The sequence below is a fragment of the Vombatus ursinus genome, unplaced genomic scaffold, assembly GCF_900497805.2.
Source record: "Vombatus ursinus unplaced genomic scaffold, bare-nosed wombat genome assembly UNPS02015255.1, whole genome shotgun sequence".
In the NCBI taxonomy this organism is placed as follows: Eukaryota; Metazoa; Chordata; class Mammalia; order Diprotodontia; family Vombatidae; genus Vombatus; species Vombatus ursinus.
Window position 1 is genome coordinate 29,372,047 of NW_020955033.1, and position 13,892 is coordinate 29,385,938.

Consider the following 13,892-nt stretch of genomic DNA (forward strand, 5'->3'; position numbering starts at 1 on the left):
AAAATTTTTGAGTTCCCTTCCTCTTCTTTCCCCTGCTTGAGAAGGCAGACAATTTATACATGTGCATACGTGATCATACATTTGCAGTCATGTAAAACATATTTCCATATTGGCAATATTGCAAAAGAAAACACAGATTAAAGAAATCCCAAGAAAAATAAAGTTAAAAAAGCTATGCTTTAATTTTCATTTAGATGCCGTTAGTTTTTTCTTAGGAGGTAGATAGCATTTTTTAATCATAAGTCCTTTGAGATTGTCTTGGATCATTATATTGCTGAGAATAGCTAAGTCATTCACAGTTGATCATCATACGGTATTACTGTTACTGTCTACAGTTTTCTCCTGGTTTTGCTTACTTCACTTGGCATCAGTTCATATAAGTTTTCCCGGATTTTTCTGAGATCCTCCTGCTTGTTGTTTTTTTAAATATTTTATTTTTTTCCTCAATTACACATAAAGACAATTTTAACATTCTTTTTTCAAGTTTTGAGTTCCAAATTCTCTCCCTCCCTCCTCCCCCATTAAGAAGGCAAACAATTTGACATCCAGCATGTATTTTTAAAAGGTTAGAAAAGAGCTTGGGAGCAGGGAAAAATGGGGCTAGTTTGAGGCATACAGTATCTCCCTTTGCCCCATCATCATTTCTTTTTTTAAAAATTAATTTATTTTTAGTTTTCAACATTGACTTCCACAAGATTTTGAGTTCCAATTTTTCTCCCCATCTCTCTCTCCCCCCACCCCAAGACAGTATGCACTCTGATTACCACTTTTCCCAGTCTGCCCTCCCTTCTTTCACCCCTCCCCTCTCCTTATCTCCTTCCTCTTCTCTTTTCCTGTAGAGGAGGATAGATTTCTATACCCCATTGTCTGTGTATCTTATTTCCTAGTTACATGTAAAAACAATTTTTGACATTCGTTTTTAAAATTTTGAGTTCCAAGCAATTCGATGTCAGTTATACATGTTGTAGTTATGCAAAACACTTCCACAGTAGTCATGTTGTGGAAAACTATTTCTCTTTATGCTATCCCACCCCCTGTTTATTCTCTTTTGACCCTGTCCCTTCTTAGAATAGTTTATTTCTGATTACCCCCTCCCCCAATTTGCCCTCCCCTCTATTATCCCCCAACTCTCTTCTCTCCCCTTCCTCTCTTTTTTCCTGCAGGGTAAGATAGATTTCCATACCCAATTGAAAATGTATGGTATTCCTTCCATAAGCCAAATCCAATGAGAATAAGATTCATTCATTCCCTCTCACCTTCCCCCGTTTCCCTTCCACTGTAAAACCTTTTCTAGTCTGTAATATGTGAGATAATTTACCCCATTCTACCTCTTCCTTTTTCCTTCTCCCCATATAATTCTCTCTCAGCCCTTAATTTTATTCTCCAGATATCACCCCTTCATCATCAACTCCCCCTGTGCCATCTCTGTCTTTCTATCTGTCTGTCTGTCTATCTATCTATCTATCTATCTATCTATCTGTCTATCTATCTATTCATATAATTTTTTTCACCTTCAACTACCCTGATACTGACAAAGGTCTCATAAGTTACAAATATCGTCTTTCCATGTAGGAATGCAAACAGTTCAACCTTAGTAAGTCCCTTATGATTTCTCTTTCTTGTTTACCTCTTCATGCTTCTCTTGAGTCTTATATTTGAAAGTCAGATTTTCTGTTCAGCTCTGGTCTTTCCAACAGTAATGCTTGAAAGTCCTCTATTTCATTGAATGACCATTTTTTCCCGTGAAGGATTAAACTCCGTTTTGCTGGGTAGGTGATTCTTGTCTGTAATCCTGTCTCCTTTGACCTCTGGAATATTGTATTCTAAGCGCTCCACTCCCATAATGTAGAAGCTGCTAAGTCTTATGTTATTCTGATTGTGTTTCCACAATAATTGAATTGTTTCTTTTTGGCTGCTTGCTGTATTTTCTCCTTGACCTGGGAACTCTGGGATTTGGCTGTAATATTCCTAGGAATTTTCCTTTTGGGATCTCTTTTAGGAGGTGATTGGTGGATTCTTTCAATTTCCATTTTACCCTCTGTTCTAAAATATCAGGGCAGTTTTCCTTGATAAATTTCTTGAAAGATGATATCTAGGCTCTTTTTCTGATCTTGGCTTTCAGGTAGTCCAGTAATTTTTAAATGATCTCTCCTGGATCTGTTTTCCAGATCATTTGTTTTTCCAGTGAGATTTTTAACACTGTCTTCTATTTTTTCATTCTTTTTTTTCTTTTTGGTGAGGCAATTGGGCTTGAGTGATTTACCCAGGGTCACACAGCTAGTAAGTGGCAAGTGTCTGAGGCCAGATATGAACTCAAGTCCTCCTGACTCTAAGGTCAGAGCTCTATCCACTGTGCCACTAGCTGACCCTTATTTTTTCATTCTTTTGGTTTTGTTTTACAATTTCTCTATTTCTCGTAGAGTCATTAGCTTCCATTTGTTCCATTCTGATTTTTAAGGAATTACTTTCTTCAGTGAGCTTTTGGACCCACTTTTCCATTTGGCCAATTCTGCTTTTTAAGACATTCTTCTCCTGATCAGCTTTTTAGACCTCTTTTGCCATTTGAGTTAGTCTTTTTTAAGGTGTTATTTTCTTCAGTATTTTTGGGTCTCCTTTAGCAAGCTGTTGACTTGTTTTTCATGATTTTCTTGCATCACTCTCATTTCTCTTCCCAATTTTTCCTGTACTTCTCTTACTTGCTTTTCAAAATCCTTTTTGAGCTCTTCATGGCCTGAGATCAATTCATATTTTTCTTGGAGGCGTTGGATATAGGAGCTTTGACTTTGTGGTATATTTTGATCTTCTTTGTCACCAAAGTAAGATTCTGTAGTCTGAGGTTTTTTTTTTCCTGCTTCCTGCTCATGTTTCTACCCAGTTATTTGACATTTTAACTCTTTGTTAAGATAGGCTCTCCTTCCAGTGTGGAGGGTTTACTGTCCCAAGCTTCAGGGGTTTTGTGCAGTTGTTTTCAGAGAAACTTCTAGGGACCTGTAAATTTTCAGTTCTTCCAAGGTGGTGTGTTCAAAGGAGAGGTATTTACTCCTTTCCTGGCCTGTGCTCTGGTCTATGAGTGACCGCAAGACTCCTTTCTGCCTTGGAACTGTGAGGAGGATTCCCTATCCACCACCACCACAAACTCCGCCATGCCAGCACTCCTCTTCACCCCAGGACTTCCACCCAAGAACTGGGACCCAGATCCAAGCACAGGCAAAGCAAGAGAATCCTGCCTCAGTGCCATCAAAGAGATTCCCCTTTGATCACCCATTTGTCACGCCCACCCCCACCCCTCCCTTCTGTCTGTGGGCCAAGAGCTCTGGAATCAGTTGCTGCTGGACCACATTCCTCTGTCACCTAAGTCTGACAGACCTTTCCTACTAACCTTCTAAGTTGTCTTTGGAATTTGTGGGTTGAGAAGTCTGGAAACCAGCACAGATACCAGTGATTCAGTCCCCTGAGACTGACACTGGGTTTGCTGGGGCCCTATGCTGAACTGTACTCTTCTTCTAGCCCAGTGCAACAGAACTTTCCCATTAAGTATCCAGGTTGTCTTGGGCTAGAAGTATGTTTCGCTCTATCTTTTTTGTGGGTTCTGCTGCTCTAGAATTTGTTTAGAGTAATTTTTTACTGGTATTTGGAAGGGTTTAGGGGAGAGCTCAAGCAAGTCACTGCTTTTACTCCGCCATCTTGACTCTGCCCCTGTCTTTTTTTTTTTATTAATTTATTTTGAATTATCAATAATCACTTCCATAAGCTTTTGAGTTTTAAATTTTTCTCCCCATCCTTCCCCAAGATGGTGCGCAATCCAATGTAGGCTGTATGTATACATTCCTATTAAACATATTTTCACGTTAGTGATGTTATAAGTAAGAATTAGATCCAATAGGAGGAACCACCAGAAACAAAACACAAAAGAAAAAAAAATAGCAAATAGTATGATTCGATCTACATTCAAACTCCATAGTTCATTCTTTGTGGATAGCATTTTCCATCATGAGGCCTTTGGAGATGTCTTAGATCCTTGTATTGCTGGGAAGGGTTAAGTTTATCAATATTAGTCATCGCACAATGTGGCTGTTATTGTATACATCATTCTCCTGGTTCTGCTTACTTCACTCTGCATCAGACCATACAAGTCTTTCCAGGTTTTTCTAAAGTCTGTCTTCTCATCATGTCTTTCTTTCTTTCTTTTTTAAATTTTTAAATTTTTTTTATTTTTAGGCAGTTGGGGTTAAGTGACTTGCCCAGGGTCACACAGCTAGTAAATGTCAAGTATTTGATATGGGGCCAGATTTGAACTCAGGTGTTCCTGACTTCAGGGCTGGTGCTCTATCCACTGTGCCACCTAACTGCCCCCTGCTTATCATTTCTTATAATACAATAGTATTCCATTACATTCATATACCACAACTTGTTCAGCCATTTCCTAATTTATGGGCATCCTCTTAATTTCCAATTCTTTGCCACCATGAAAAGAGCTGCTATAAATATTTTTGTACATATGGGTCCTTTTCCCATTTGTATGATCTCTCTGGGATATAGCTGTAGAAGTACTATTGCTGGGTCAAAGGGAATGCACATTTTTATAGCCCTTTGGGCATAGTTCCAAATTGCTCTCCAAAATGGTTGAATTATTTCACAACTCTACCAAAAATGCATTAGTGTTCCAGTTTTCCCACATCTTCTCCAACATTTATCATTTTCCTGTTTTGTCATGTTGGCCAATCTGATAGGTGTGATGTGGTACCTCAGAGTTGTTTTGATTTGCATTTCTCTAATCAATAGTGATTTAGAGCATTTTTTCGTATGACTATAAATGGCTTTAATTTCTTCATCTGAGAACTGCCTGTTCATATCCTTCGACTATTTATGAATTGAGGAATGACTTGTATTCTTAGCGTTTGACTTAGTATTAGAGAGACTAGTTGTAAAAATTCTTTCCCAATTTTCTGCTTTCCTCCTAATCTTGGTTGCATTGGCTTTGTGCAAGAACTTTTCAATTTAATGTAATCAAAGTTATCTGTTTTGCTTTTCATAATGTTCTCTAGCTCCTGTTTGGTCATGAATTCTTCTGTTCTCCATAAATCTGATAGGTAAACTATTCCTTGCTCTCCCAGTTTGCTTACAGTATCAGCCTTTATATCTAAATCACGAACCCATTTTGACTTTAGTTCGGTATATGGTGTGAGATTTTGATCTATGCCTAGTTTCTGCCATACTGCTTTCCAGTTTTCCCAGCAGTTTCTTACAATACAATAATCTTCCTTCACAATCATATGCAACTTTACAATCAGTTCTTGATACAATATAGGCTGTGAAGCCTTGCCACAGTTTTTGATTTTTTTCCTGGAATTTAGTTTCCTTTTCAGTCTTTTCACAGTGACCCTTTAACATTTTTTGGAAAGGCTCATATATTTAGGTTGTTTCTACACTCTGTTTTGCCGTGACTAGGAAATCTGAAAGATATATTTAGTAGTTCTGCTTTTCTCTTTAAAGTAGGGCTGAGATTTTTCATTAAAAGTTTTATCTAATTCTTGATTATCAGCTGTAATTGATGGAAAGAATGGTAAGGATAGTTCAGTACTGAATGTGTAATTTAAAAGTCTCATATAATCATTTATATTATACTGAGGTCCACCAAATTTTTTGCTAAAGCTGATATTTAAGGTTTGATTTTCATCTTATTTAATTTTCTAAATTCTGAGAAGGAAAAATAAGCTCAAAAGCTGTACCCTGTATAATCTGCTTCTGGGGAGTCTACTATAAATAGAATTATAGAATATTAGAATAAAAAGGAGAATGGAGTCTAGACAGGCTTAAGGGTGTGAAATGACCAGGAGCAATGGGGAGCTAGGAACAGAATTGGGAGATTGGGTTTAACCTCAATGAAAGGCCAGTTGAGTGGATTACAGCCTCAGGCAAACACCAGAGACATGGGAAAAATCCAGGGATTTTCTTTTTTAGGGTCCAGATCCCAAAGACATGGTCTTTTCCTGTTAAGGGTTCAGATCCCATCCTCTTCATTCCCCCCTCAAATAAATTGGACCCCAATTCTTTTGGGGTAAGGGAGTGAAGGTCTTGGCTTCTGAAACTGCTTTCTGCTAGCAAGGGGTGTAGAGCTTGTCCTTGTCTTGAGGGTGTCCCAAAGAGGAGGTTGACTGGAACTGAGCACAGGCTGTATCCAGGGGATGATGGAGGGACATTGGCTGGTACCTGCTGTTTGCTAGCAACTGTAGGTGAATGGCCTGTAGTCTGGAAGACACAAATCTGAGAGAAAAGACTGCACCAGATATTGGAAGAAGTAAAAGTGTAAGAGCCTCATTAAAATCATTTACATTTGACCTGCAGGATTATCTGATCTCTGTACTTTTTCAAAAGTTTAAGTAACACTTTTGCAGGTAGAAGTGTTTCACCCCTGGGTTCAATAGTTACAGAAATGAATTTGCCTAGAAACTGACTTTCACTTCCATTATCACTGAAATTCTGCTCCCCAAACCAAAGTGAAGATGTTTCTGATTTAATTTCAGTTGTTTTGTTGAGGTTTAGAGGTTTAGAGGTGCTGGGACCCCAAAATCACAACATGGGGACTGCCGGAAAGAATTTGACCCAAGCCTTCTTTCAGCCAAAGACAAGGTTTATTAAATATCTGCCACATTGGCCAGATTCTCAAGAAATCTAAGCATTGTATTGCTAATGCAAGCAGGCCAGATCTTAAGAATCTGAGCCCTTGGCTAGACACTTAAAGAATCTCAGCTCCTATAGTTTTTCTTGATGATATTAACTTCCATAGGTTCAAGTCTCATTTCTGTGGAAGTGACTTCAAGACCTGTGTATCACCAGCTGTGGGGCATTTCAAACTGTCCCATAGATGACTCAATCTCAATATGTTCAGAACACACCTTATTATCTTTTCTTCTTTCACACCCCTCTGGGGGACTTGTGTTCAAGTCTACCTCAGTCACTTACAACTCTGTCATCTTAGACATCACTTAACCTCTGACTTAGTTTCCTTTCAATAAAATGAAGGTAGCAATAGCACCCACCTTACAAGGTTAGTGACGGGATCAAATGAGATAATATTTCTAAAATGTAGTATGATGGCTGGCACATAGGCACTATGTAAATATTAGCTATTATTATTGTTATTATTTCCCCTTAAATCCCATCTTTTGAAATTTCCTCTTATTGGCATATCACAATACTTCCAATTAACTTAGTATCAAAGAAGAAAATATAATACTAATACTGACTCTGAATTTTTAGGCTTATCTATCAGAAACAATTTAACTTAATGCTAACTTACTGTCAGATCATTTCTAGCTTAGAGACAGAGGTGTCTAAGGTGGCATAGTTCTGCCTTGCATTCAGACATGACTGCCCCAAGACAGTTTCAGGTAAGGAATTTTGATCAGGAAAAAAAGATCATAATATGTAAGAATACAGTTTGGGTTAATGTTAGAATAGTTGGGTAACAATCTCATTTTCTCCTAGACCACTCCTCTCACTCCTAGATTACATTATGAGTTCCTTGAGGACAAGTCCTGGCTTTTGCCTTTCTTTGTGTCCTTTGGCACATATTAAGCATTTAATTAATGCTTATTAGCTGACCTTTCTGGGATAGATATTTTTCTTAGTTGAAAGGTATGAGTTATGGCTTCAATCAACTCTAGTTATGAGGTAGGCAGTGATTTTATCTTTGTAAATCTTAAATTTGATTATTCTTTAATCAGTTTCCTTAAGAAAGACCTTAAAGTTTCTTCTACCTACTTTCCTAAGGGGAAAAATCTGGAAGTAGTTTTAGGCTGAAAAAATATAATTTCTTAATTTTAATTTCTAGAGAAGCTAAAAAGGAAGTTTGTAATATACTTCTGTTGAGGTTTAGGGGTTTAGGGGTGCTGGGACCCTAAAACCACAACACGTGAGTCCTGCCTGAAAGAATTCCACCCAAGCCTTCCTTCAGCCGAAGACAAGGTTTATTAGAACATTTGTCATATTGGGCAGACTCTTAAGGAGTCTGAATCACAAAACCTCTTGAATCTGCCAAAATATTTTTAGCTGTTCTAACTTTTCCCTGTAACCTCCATGAAGGAGGATTCAGCAGTGTAGAGGGAAGGGAGTAAGCAAGCCTCAGGGAACTAAAAAGCAACTGCAGTTTTCCCCAATTCCCTAGCCCTGAGAGAATTGATAGAATTGGGCATACACTTCCAGATAGGGCATCTGTCCTTGTCCTCTATGCTGCGGAAGGTGTATCCAGGTCCATGGCCTCAAACTGATCCAGTGGACCAAGAGCCTGAGAGTGTCAGGCTGAGTGCAAGAGAGCCTCATAACTGTCTGCCCAAAAAGCACTTCCAAACCTTAGTGCTTGGAGAGCAACCCCAGCTGCAGAGCAAGAAAGGAGGATAGGGGAGGCTTACGTATCTTCCACTCTTGGCTGGAGAAGAATTTGGCGTTAGGCAGTTTCCCTGTATGGGCCACCAAAATGTTGAGGTTCAGGGGTGCTAAGACCCCAATATCACAACACACGGATCCTAGCCAAAAGAATTTGACTCAAGCCTTCTTTCAGCCAAAGACGAGATTTATTAGAACATCCGTCATGTTGGGCAGACTCTTAAGGAGTCTAAATGTTAGTGAGCTGTTGGCTATATTGTAAGAATCTAAGCCGTGGCTAGATTATAAGAATCTGAGCACCTTAATGGAGACAAAATGGACCTTATGTACATGAAAGATTATGGGAGGGATCTAGGAGTAGCCAAGTAGTGTGTAGGGACTGTGAGGTAATAGAAAGCCATGGACCTGGACCAAGTGGCCAAGGAAGAATGGGGCCTAGCTAGGATTAAGGGTGGGAAATGGGGATGGGGGGAGGAAGATGGGGGGGTACCCTAGGGAGGTAAGACAATGGAGGGCTAGGCTAGGTTAAGCGTAACAGAATTGAGAAATTAGGTATAGCCACAATGAAAAGCTAGTTAGTTGATGGGATTATAGCCTCAGAGGAACACCAGAGATTGGCCATGTGGGAAAGTTCAGGATTTTTCCTTTTTGAGGTCTAGATCCCATCCTCATCACTTCACATTAGGTTCTTAACCCTGATGTCTTCCTCTTCAGTTACTCAGTCTTTTTGTTTAGTCTTCTACAACATTCCCTAAATATCTCCTTTTTCTTCTTCAGTGATCCACCACTGTATTTCAGATCCTCATCGCATTTTCTCTTTATTATTGCAATAACCTTCTAATTGGTCTCCCTACTCATAGTCTCTTCCTACTCCTATCTTTCTTTTATCTAACCACCAAAATGATTTTCCTGAAAGCACAGATTTGACCATATCAGACTGATACCCTACACACCCACCCACCCCAGGCCCAAGCTGGCTGTAATTCCAGTGGCCCCATTTTACCTCTAGGTTTATAAATGCTGTTTTTAATTTAAAGCTCTTTATAGCCTAAGACTCTACCTTTCCAGTCTGTCATTTTCCTTCACACACACACTATGGTTCAGCCATACTTAACCTATCATACTTATCTTCCTTTTAGAGGCTGCTAAATGATGCAGTGGGCAGAGTACTGGGGTGGAATCATAAAGACCTGAGTTCAGATGTGGCCCCAGACATTTACTAACTTAGTGACCCTGGAGAAATTGCTTAACCTCTATCTGCCTCATTTTCCGCAACTGTAAAATGGGGAACATAATTGCATATACCTCAGCAGGGTTGTCATGTATCCATTGAGAGTATTTAGAAAGTGCTGAGTACAGTGCTTGGCATATAGTAAGTACATAACAAATGCTTATTCCCTTCCCCCTCCTCCCATCTCTGTCCCTTTGCACTCTCTTCCTCATTCCTTGAATGTTTTCCTTCCCTCCTTCCCTTCTTTCCTCCTCTGGTTTCCTTCACTACTCAGCTCAAGAGCAGTCACTATCAGGAGCCCTTTCTTGGTCCTCTAACCTACTAGTGTCTTCTCCAAGTTTACTTTGAATTTTGAATGTATCTTATTTATAATTTTTTTGTGTGTTTTCTCCTTTAGGATGTAAGTTCTGTGAGGCCAGTTACTTTTGTTTTTGTCTTTGTATCCCCAAGCACTTAGCATAATCCTGACACATAGTAGTCGCTTAATAAATGTTTGATTGATTTATTTGTTAATGAAATAACTGTTAAACCAGAAGTAATTGCTGCTTCTTGATCTCTTCTCTCCTCTTCCTCCTCCCCCTTTCCCCTACCATCATTGTTTCTCCTTCATATGCATTTATATCCTGTTTTTATATCTATCAGCTGTACAGTTAGGTTGTAAACTCCTTTAATAAAGAAAATGTCCCAGTCATCTTTCTATCCCACAGTACTTTGCACAAAGTAGGTGTTTAATAAATGGTTATGTTGAATTTAATTCAGTTCCCCCCCACACTAATTACAGGAAATGGCAGTCTAGTGTATGATAATAATAACTTTAAATTTGTATAGTGCTTTGAAGTTTACAAAATTAAAAAAAAATTTTTTTTAATTTAATTTCTTTTTTTTCTCCAGTTAACAGGAGTATATTTTCTCTCCGTTCTATCCACCCCTTCATTCCTCCTCTCCCTCCCCCACCCCCCTTTGGGAAAACAAAAGAAAAACAAAACGGTTGTAATAAGTATGCATAGGAAGTGAAATATGGTATTGACTGTGTCGAAAAAAGGTAATGCTGAACTCAGGGGGTAAACTCAGTGCCACTTTTTTTGGATAAGGCCAGTATCATGTTGGGGGGAAATTGAATTAAATTCAGCATAACCATTTCCCACAAGGAAAATGTCTCTCTAGTTGGTTAAGTTACTTGCTCAGTCACTGCAGGTAGAAATTGCCAGAGGTTGGTTTGAGCCCATATCTTCTTGGGTTTCAAGAAAGAATTCAAATCCAATATTCTGTACTGTTACACACTGGTTGGATTGAAGATTAGAAAGCTTGTGTTCTAATCCTGGCATTCGTTTCTCTGTTACTCCTGCTACTTGGGCATATCTTAATCTCTGTGGGTCTTGGTTATCTCACTTATAAAATGAGGAATTTGCACTAGATGATTTTTAATGTCCCATTCCATTTCTAAATCTATGTTCCTATTTTCCCCATACTCCCCAGCAAGGCATAATTGGCAAGTTAGGTGGAAATCAGATAGTATCTACCATTAAATAACAAATCTTTTCACTTTTTAGGTGATTTTCTTTTTGGTAATGATTACTCTTGATTTATTGATCACCTCCTGTGTGCGGAGTACTGTTCTGGGTTTTGAGGTACAATACTATTATAAATAGGTTTAGACAAACAAAAGAGGAGTGGGAATTGGAACTGGAAGGGAATTTTATAAACAAAATTACTTGAGGAAGGAATAGTGATCAGAAGTTTATTTAGATGCAACCAGTAGATCATTTTATGTAGAGTAGTGGGTTCTTTTAGGGCTTAACCTTTCGTTCTTGATCTTTTGTGTATATTTTTCACCTTGGCCAGTCTGGGGAAGCCTCTGAACTCTTTCTCAGAATTACATTTTAAATTAAAAAATTAAATATGGAAAGTTACAAGGAAAATCAGTTATATTAAAATAGTTATAAAAATATTTTTAAAAATAAATTTCCTGACTCCAGGTTAAGAACTTGGGCTCTAGGGAGAATAATGGATTATGAGGTTGGGAAAGGGTGAAGAGGAGACAGATTTGAGAAAAGCTTAATAAGTTTAGACTTTCTTGGGGTGGTGTTTTGAGGTATTGCAGGGTTTTTTTTAGAAGAGAAGTTTATATGGTCAAATAAGATAAATGAGATAATTAAGGTGCTTTGAAATGTAAAAAAATGTAAAACAGAAAAACAAAAGAAAGATGGTTAGTGAACCATTTTTTAAAATACCAGAAAAGAACTAAAGGGAGCACAAAGCAGGATGGATTTGAAAGTTACATGTTGGATTTATTATAGTTTTTTTTTTTTTAAGAAAGCTATACATTGTAGAGTACACTTTATGTATAATACTCTTTTTCTGCTAATGTTCTGCTTTGTATATGGAAATGTTACATTTTGGTGTTGATTAAATTAAAATGTGAAACAAAAAATTTCAAAGTAGTAAAAGGAAATTGTAAAATGCTATACATCAGATTTATAATGTTGATGAAGAAAGTAGTTTTTTCAAGTGAATTAAAAGTTAGAAGGAAATATTCTTTCATAGAATGGTCAGCTGTTAATCAGTTTTGTGCTTTAATTATTTTTTCCTGCTAGAGTTGTAAAGATGTGCCAGCTGTAGAGAAGACTATTAGATTACTCCCCAGTAGCCATGTTGCAAAACTGCAGATATTCAGTGTAGAAGGACAGAAGGCAATTCAGATCAAACACCAGGATGAGATCAACTGGATAGCTGGAGATGTCATGCATAATCTCATCTTCCAAATGTATGATGAAGGAGAAAGAGAAATTATTATAACAGCTGCATTAGCTGAAAAAATTAAGGTAAGTCTCAGTTATATTAAGGTAAGTTATCCCAAAAAAGTTACAGTTACTACAAACACTTAAGATAGAGTCTCTTTACAATCAGTGATATACTATCTTATTGGGAACAAAATTGGTACCAAATAAAATTCCAGTTCAGATGTAGCTTTAAAAACAAATTTGAGGAAAAGGCTATTTGTGAATTTTGTCATTAGGCTATTTGGTTATATAATTTACCAGAAATTCTTAGTCGAATTGTAATTTGATACTTTTAACATAATCTTATTTATTTGCATTTTGCCTTTTATTAGTTTCTTTATTTCCTAATGTAATATTGTTACTGGTTGTGGTAGCACATGGGATGATGAAACAGGTGGATCATTTGAGTTCTAGTACGGCCAACGGAAACTGATTTGGTGGTTACACTTAGTCCAGCATCAGTATGGTGAACTCCTGAGGTTGAGTAGGGTGTGTAGTGTGAGTGAAGAAAGAACAATTATACTAAGAAACTTGACGGTCAAAGCTTCCATGCTAATCAGCAATGGTATCTCAGGTCTGTGAGTGTCCACTACTCTTAGAGACTGGGTCAGTTCAGGAGATCCAGACTCAAAGAAATGGGGGAAAAAAACAAGAAGAAAAGCAAGAGAATTGTTATTATAGCAATTTCCAGGTAACTATATTATCATAGACAAATAGTAGTTGAGTTTTTTATGTTTTGGACCCTGTGACTTGTAAGAAGTTGAAGAAAAGGGGGTTGATGGATGGTTTATGAGAAATGTCTTCAAAAAATGTGATTTGTTTAAAATATATGCTTAGTGATTATTAGTATGTTGCCTTGATTTTTCTGAGTAATGCAAAGTTGTAGAGCTCAATTTCATGCTACCCTTTTCCTAAATATTTAGGGTAGCAAATGTCTGCCTTTGTACCTAGAACATGTTTTAAATTTCTTTCAGCTACAAAAGAAGTTCATTTTTGACAAATGTAACCTAAGTTTTTCTAATCCTATTACCTTGGATGTATTTGTCCATATGAGCATGTTTATGCATACTTCAGTTTAGGATACCAGTGACCTAAACCAATTTTCTGAACACAATTAAATGGATTTCTTCTTAAATGGTCATTTAGTTAGCACTCTTTTTTTTTTTTCTTTTATGGTATCTCTGTATCCAGGGTACTTGAGGGATGTAGACATATTTGATTAATACAGGCATACCCAACATATTTCACTGATTGCATTTGCGTTTGATGAGACTTTATAGGACAGTGATAGTGAAGAAAATACAAAATCATTTTCCAGAGAATAGTAAAGAGTGGTTTGGTGTTTGCTGGTTACCACCATTACTAATCTGTTAATGAGTACTTTATATTTTCCATTTTACAAAATATTTATTGATTTTTTTTGTTTCATTTTTACATCACCTTTATTTCCAAATACATTTTTCTCCCTTTCCCATCTTCTAACGCTTGTAACTATA

The 13,892-nt window shown here is 37.4% G+C and overlaps 1 protein-coding gene across 3 annotated transcripts in view; it reads left to right on the forward strand.

Annotated features, from left to right (window-relative positions):
• LOC114031915 (structural maintenance of chromosomes flexible hinge domain-containing protein 1-like) overlaps window positions 1-13,892 on the forward strand; it is a 182,174-nt gene that overhangs the window by 70,587 nt on the left and 97,695 nt on the right. For all 3 annotated transcript variants that reach the window (XM_027847122.1, XM_027847123.1, XM_027847124.1), the window contains exon 25: window positions 12,211-12,438. In XM_027847122.1, coding sequence (XP_027702923.1) covers window positions 12,211-12,438 — 228 coding nt within the window. The remainder of the gene's footprint in view (window positions 1-12,210; window positions 12,439-13,892) is intronic.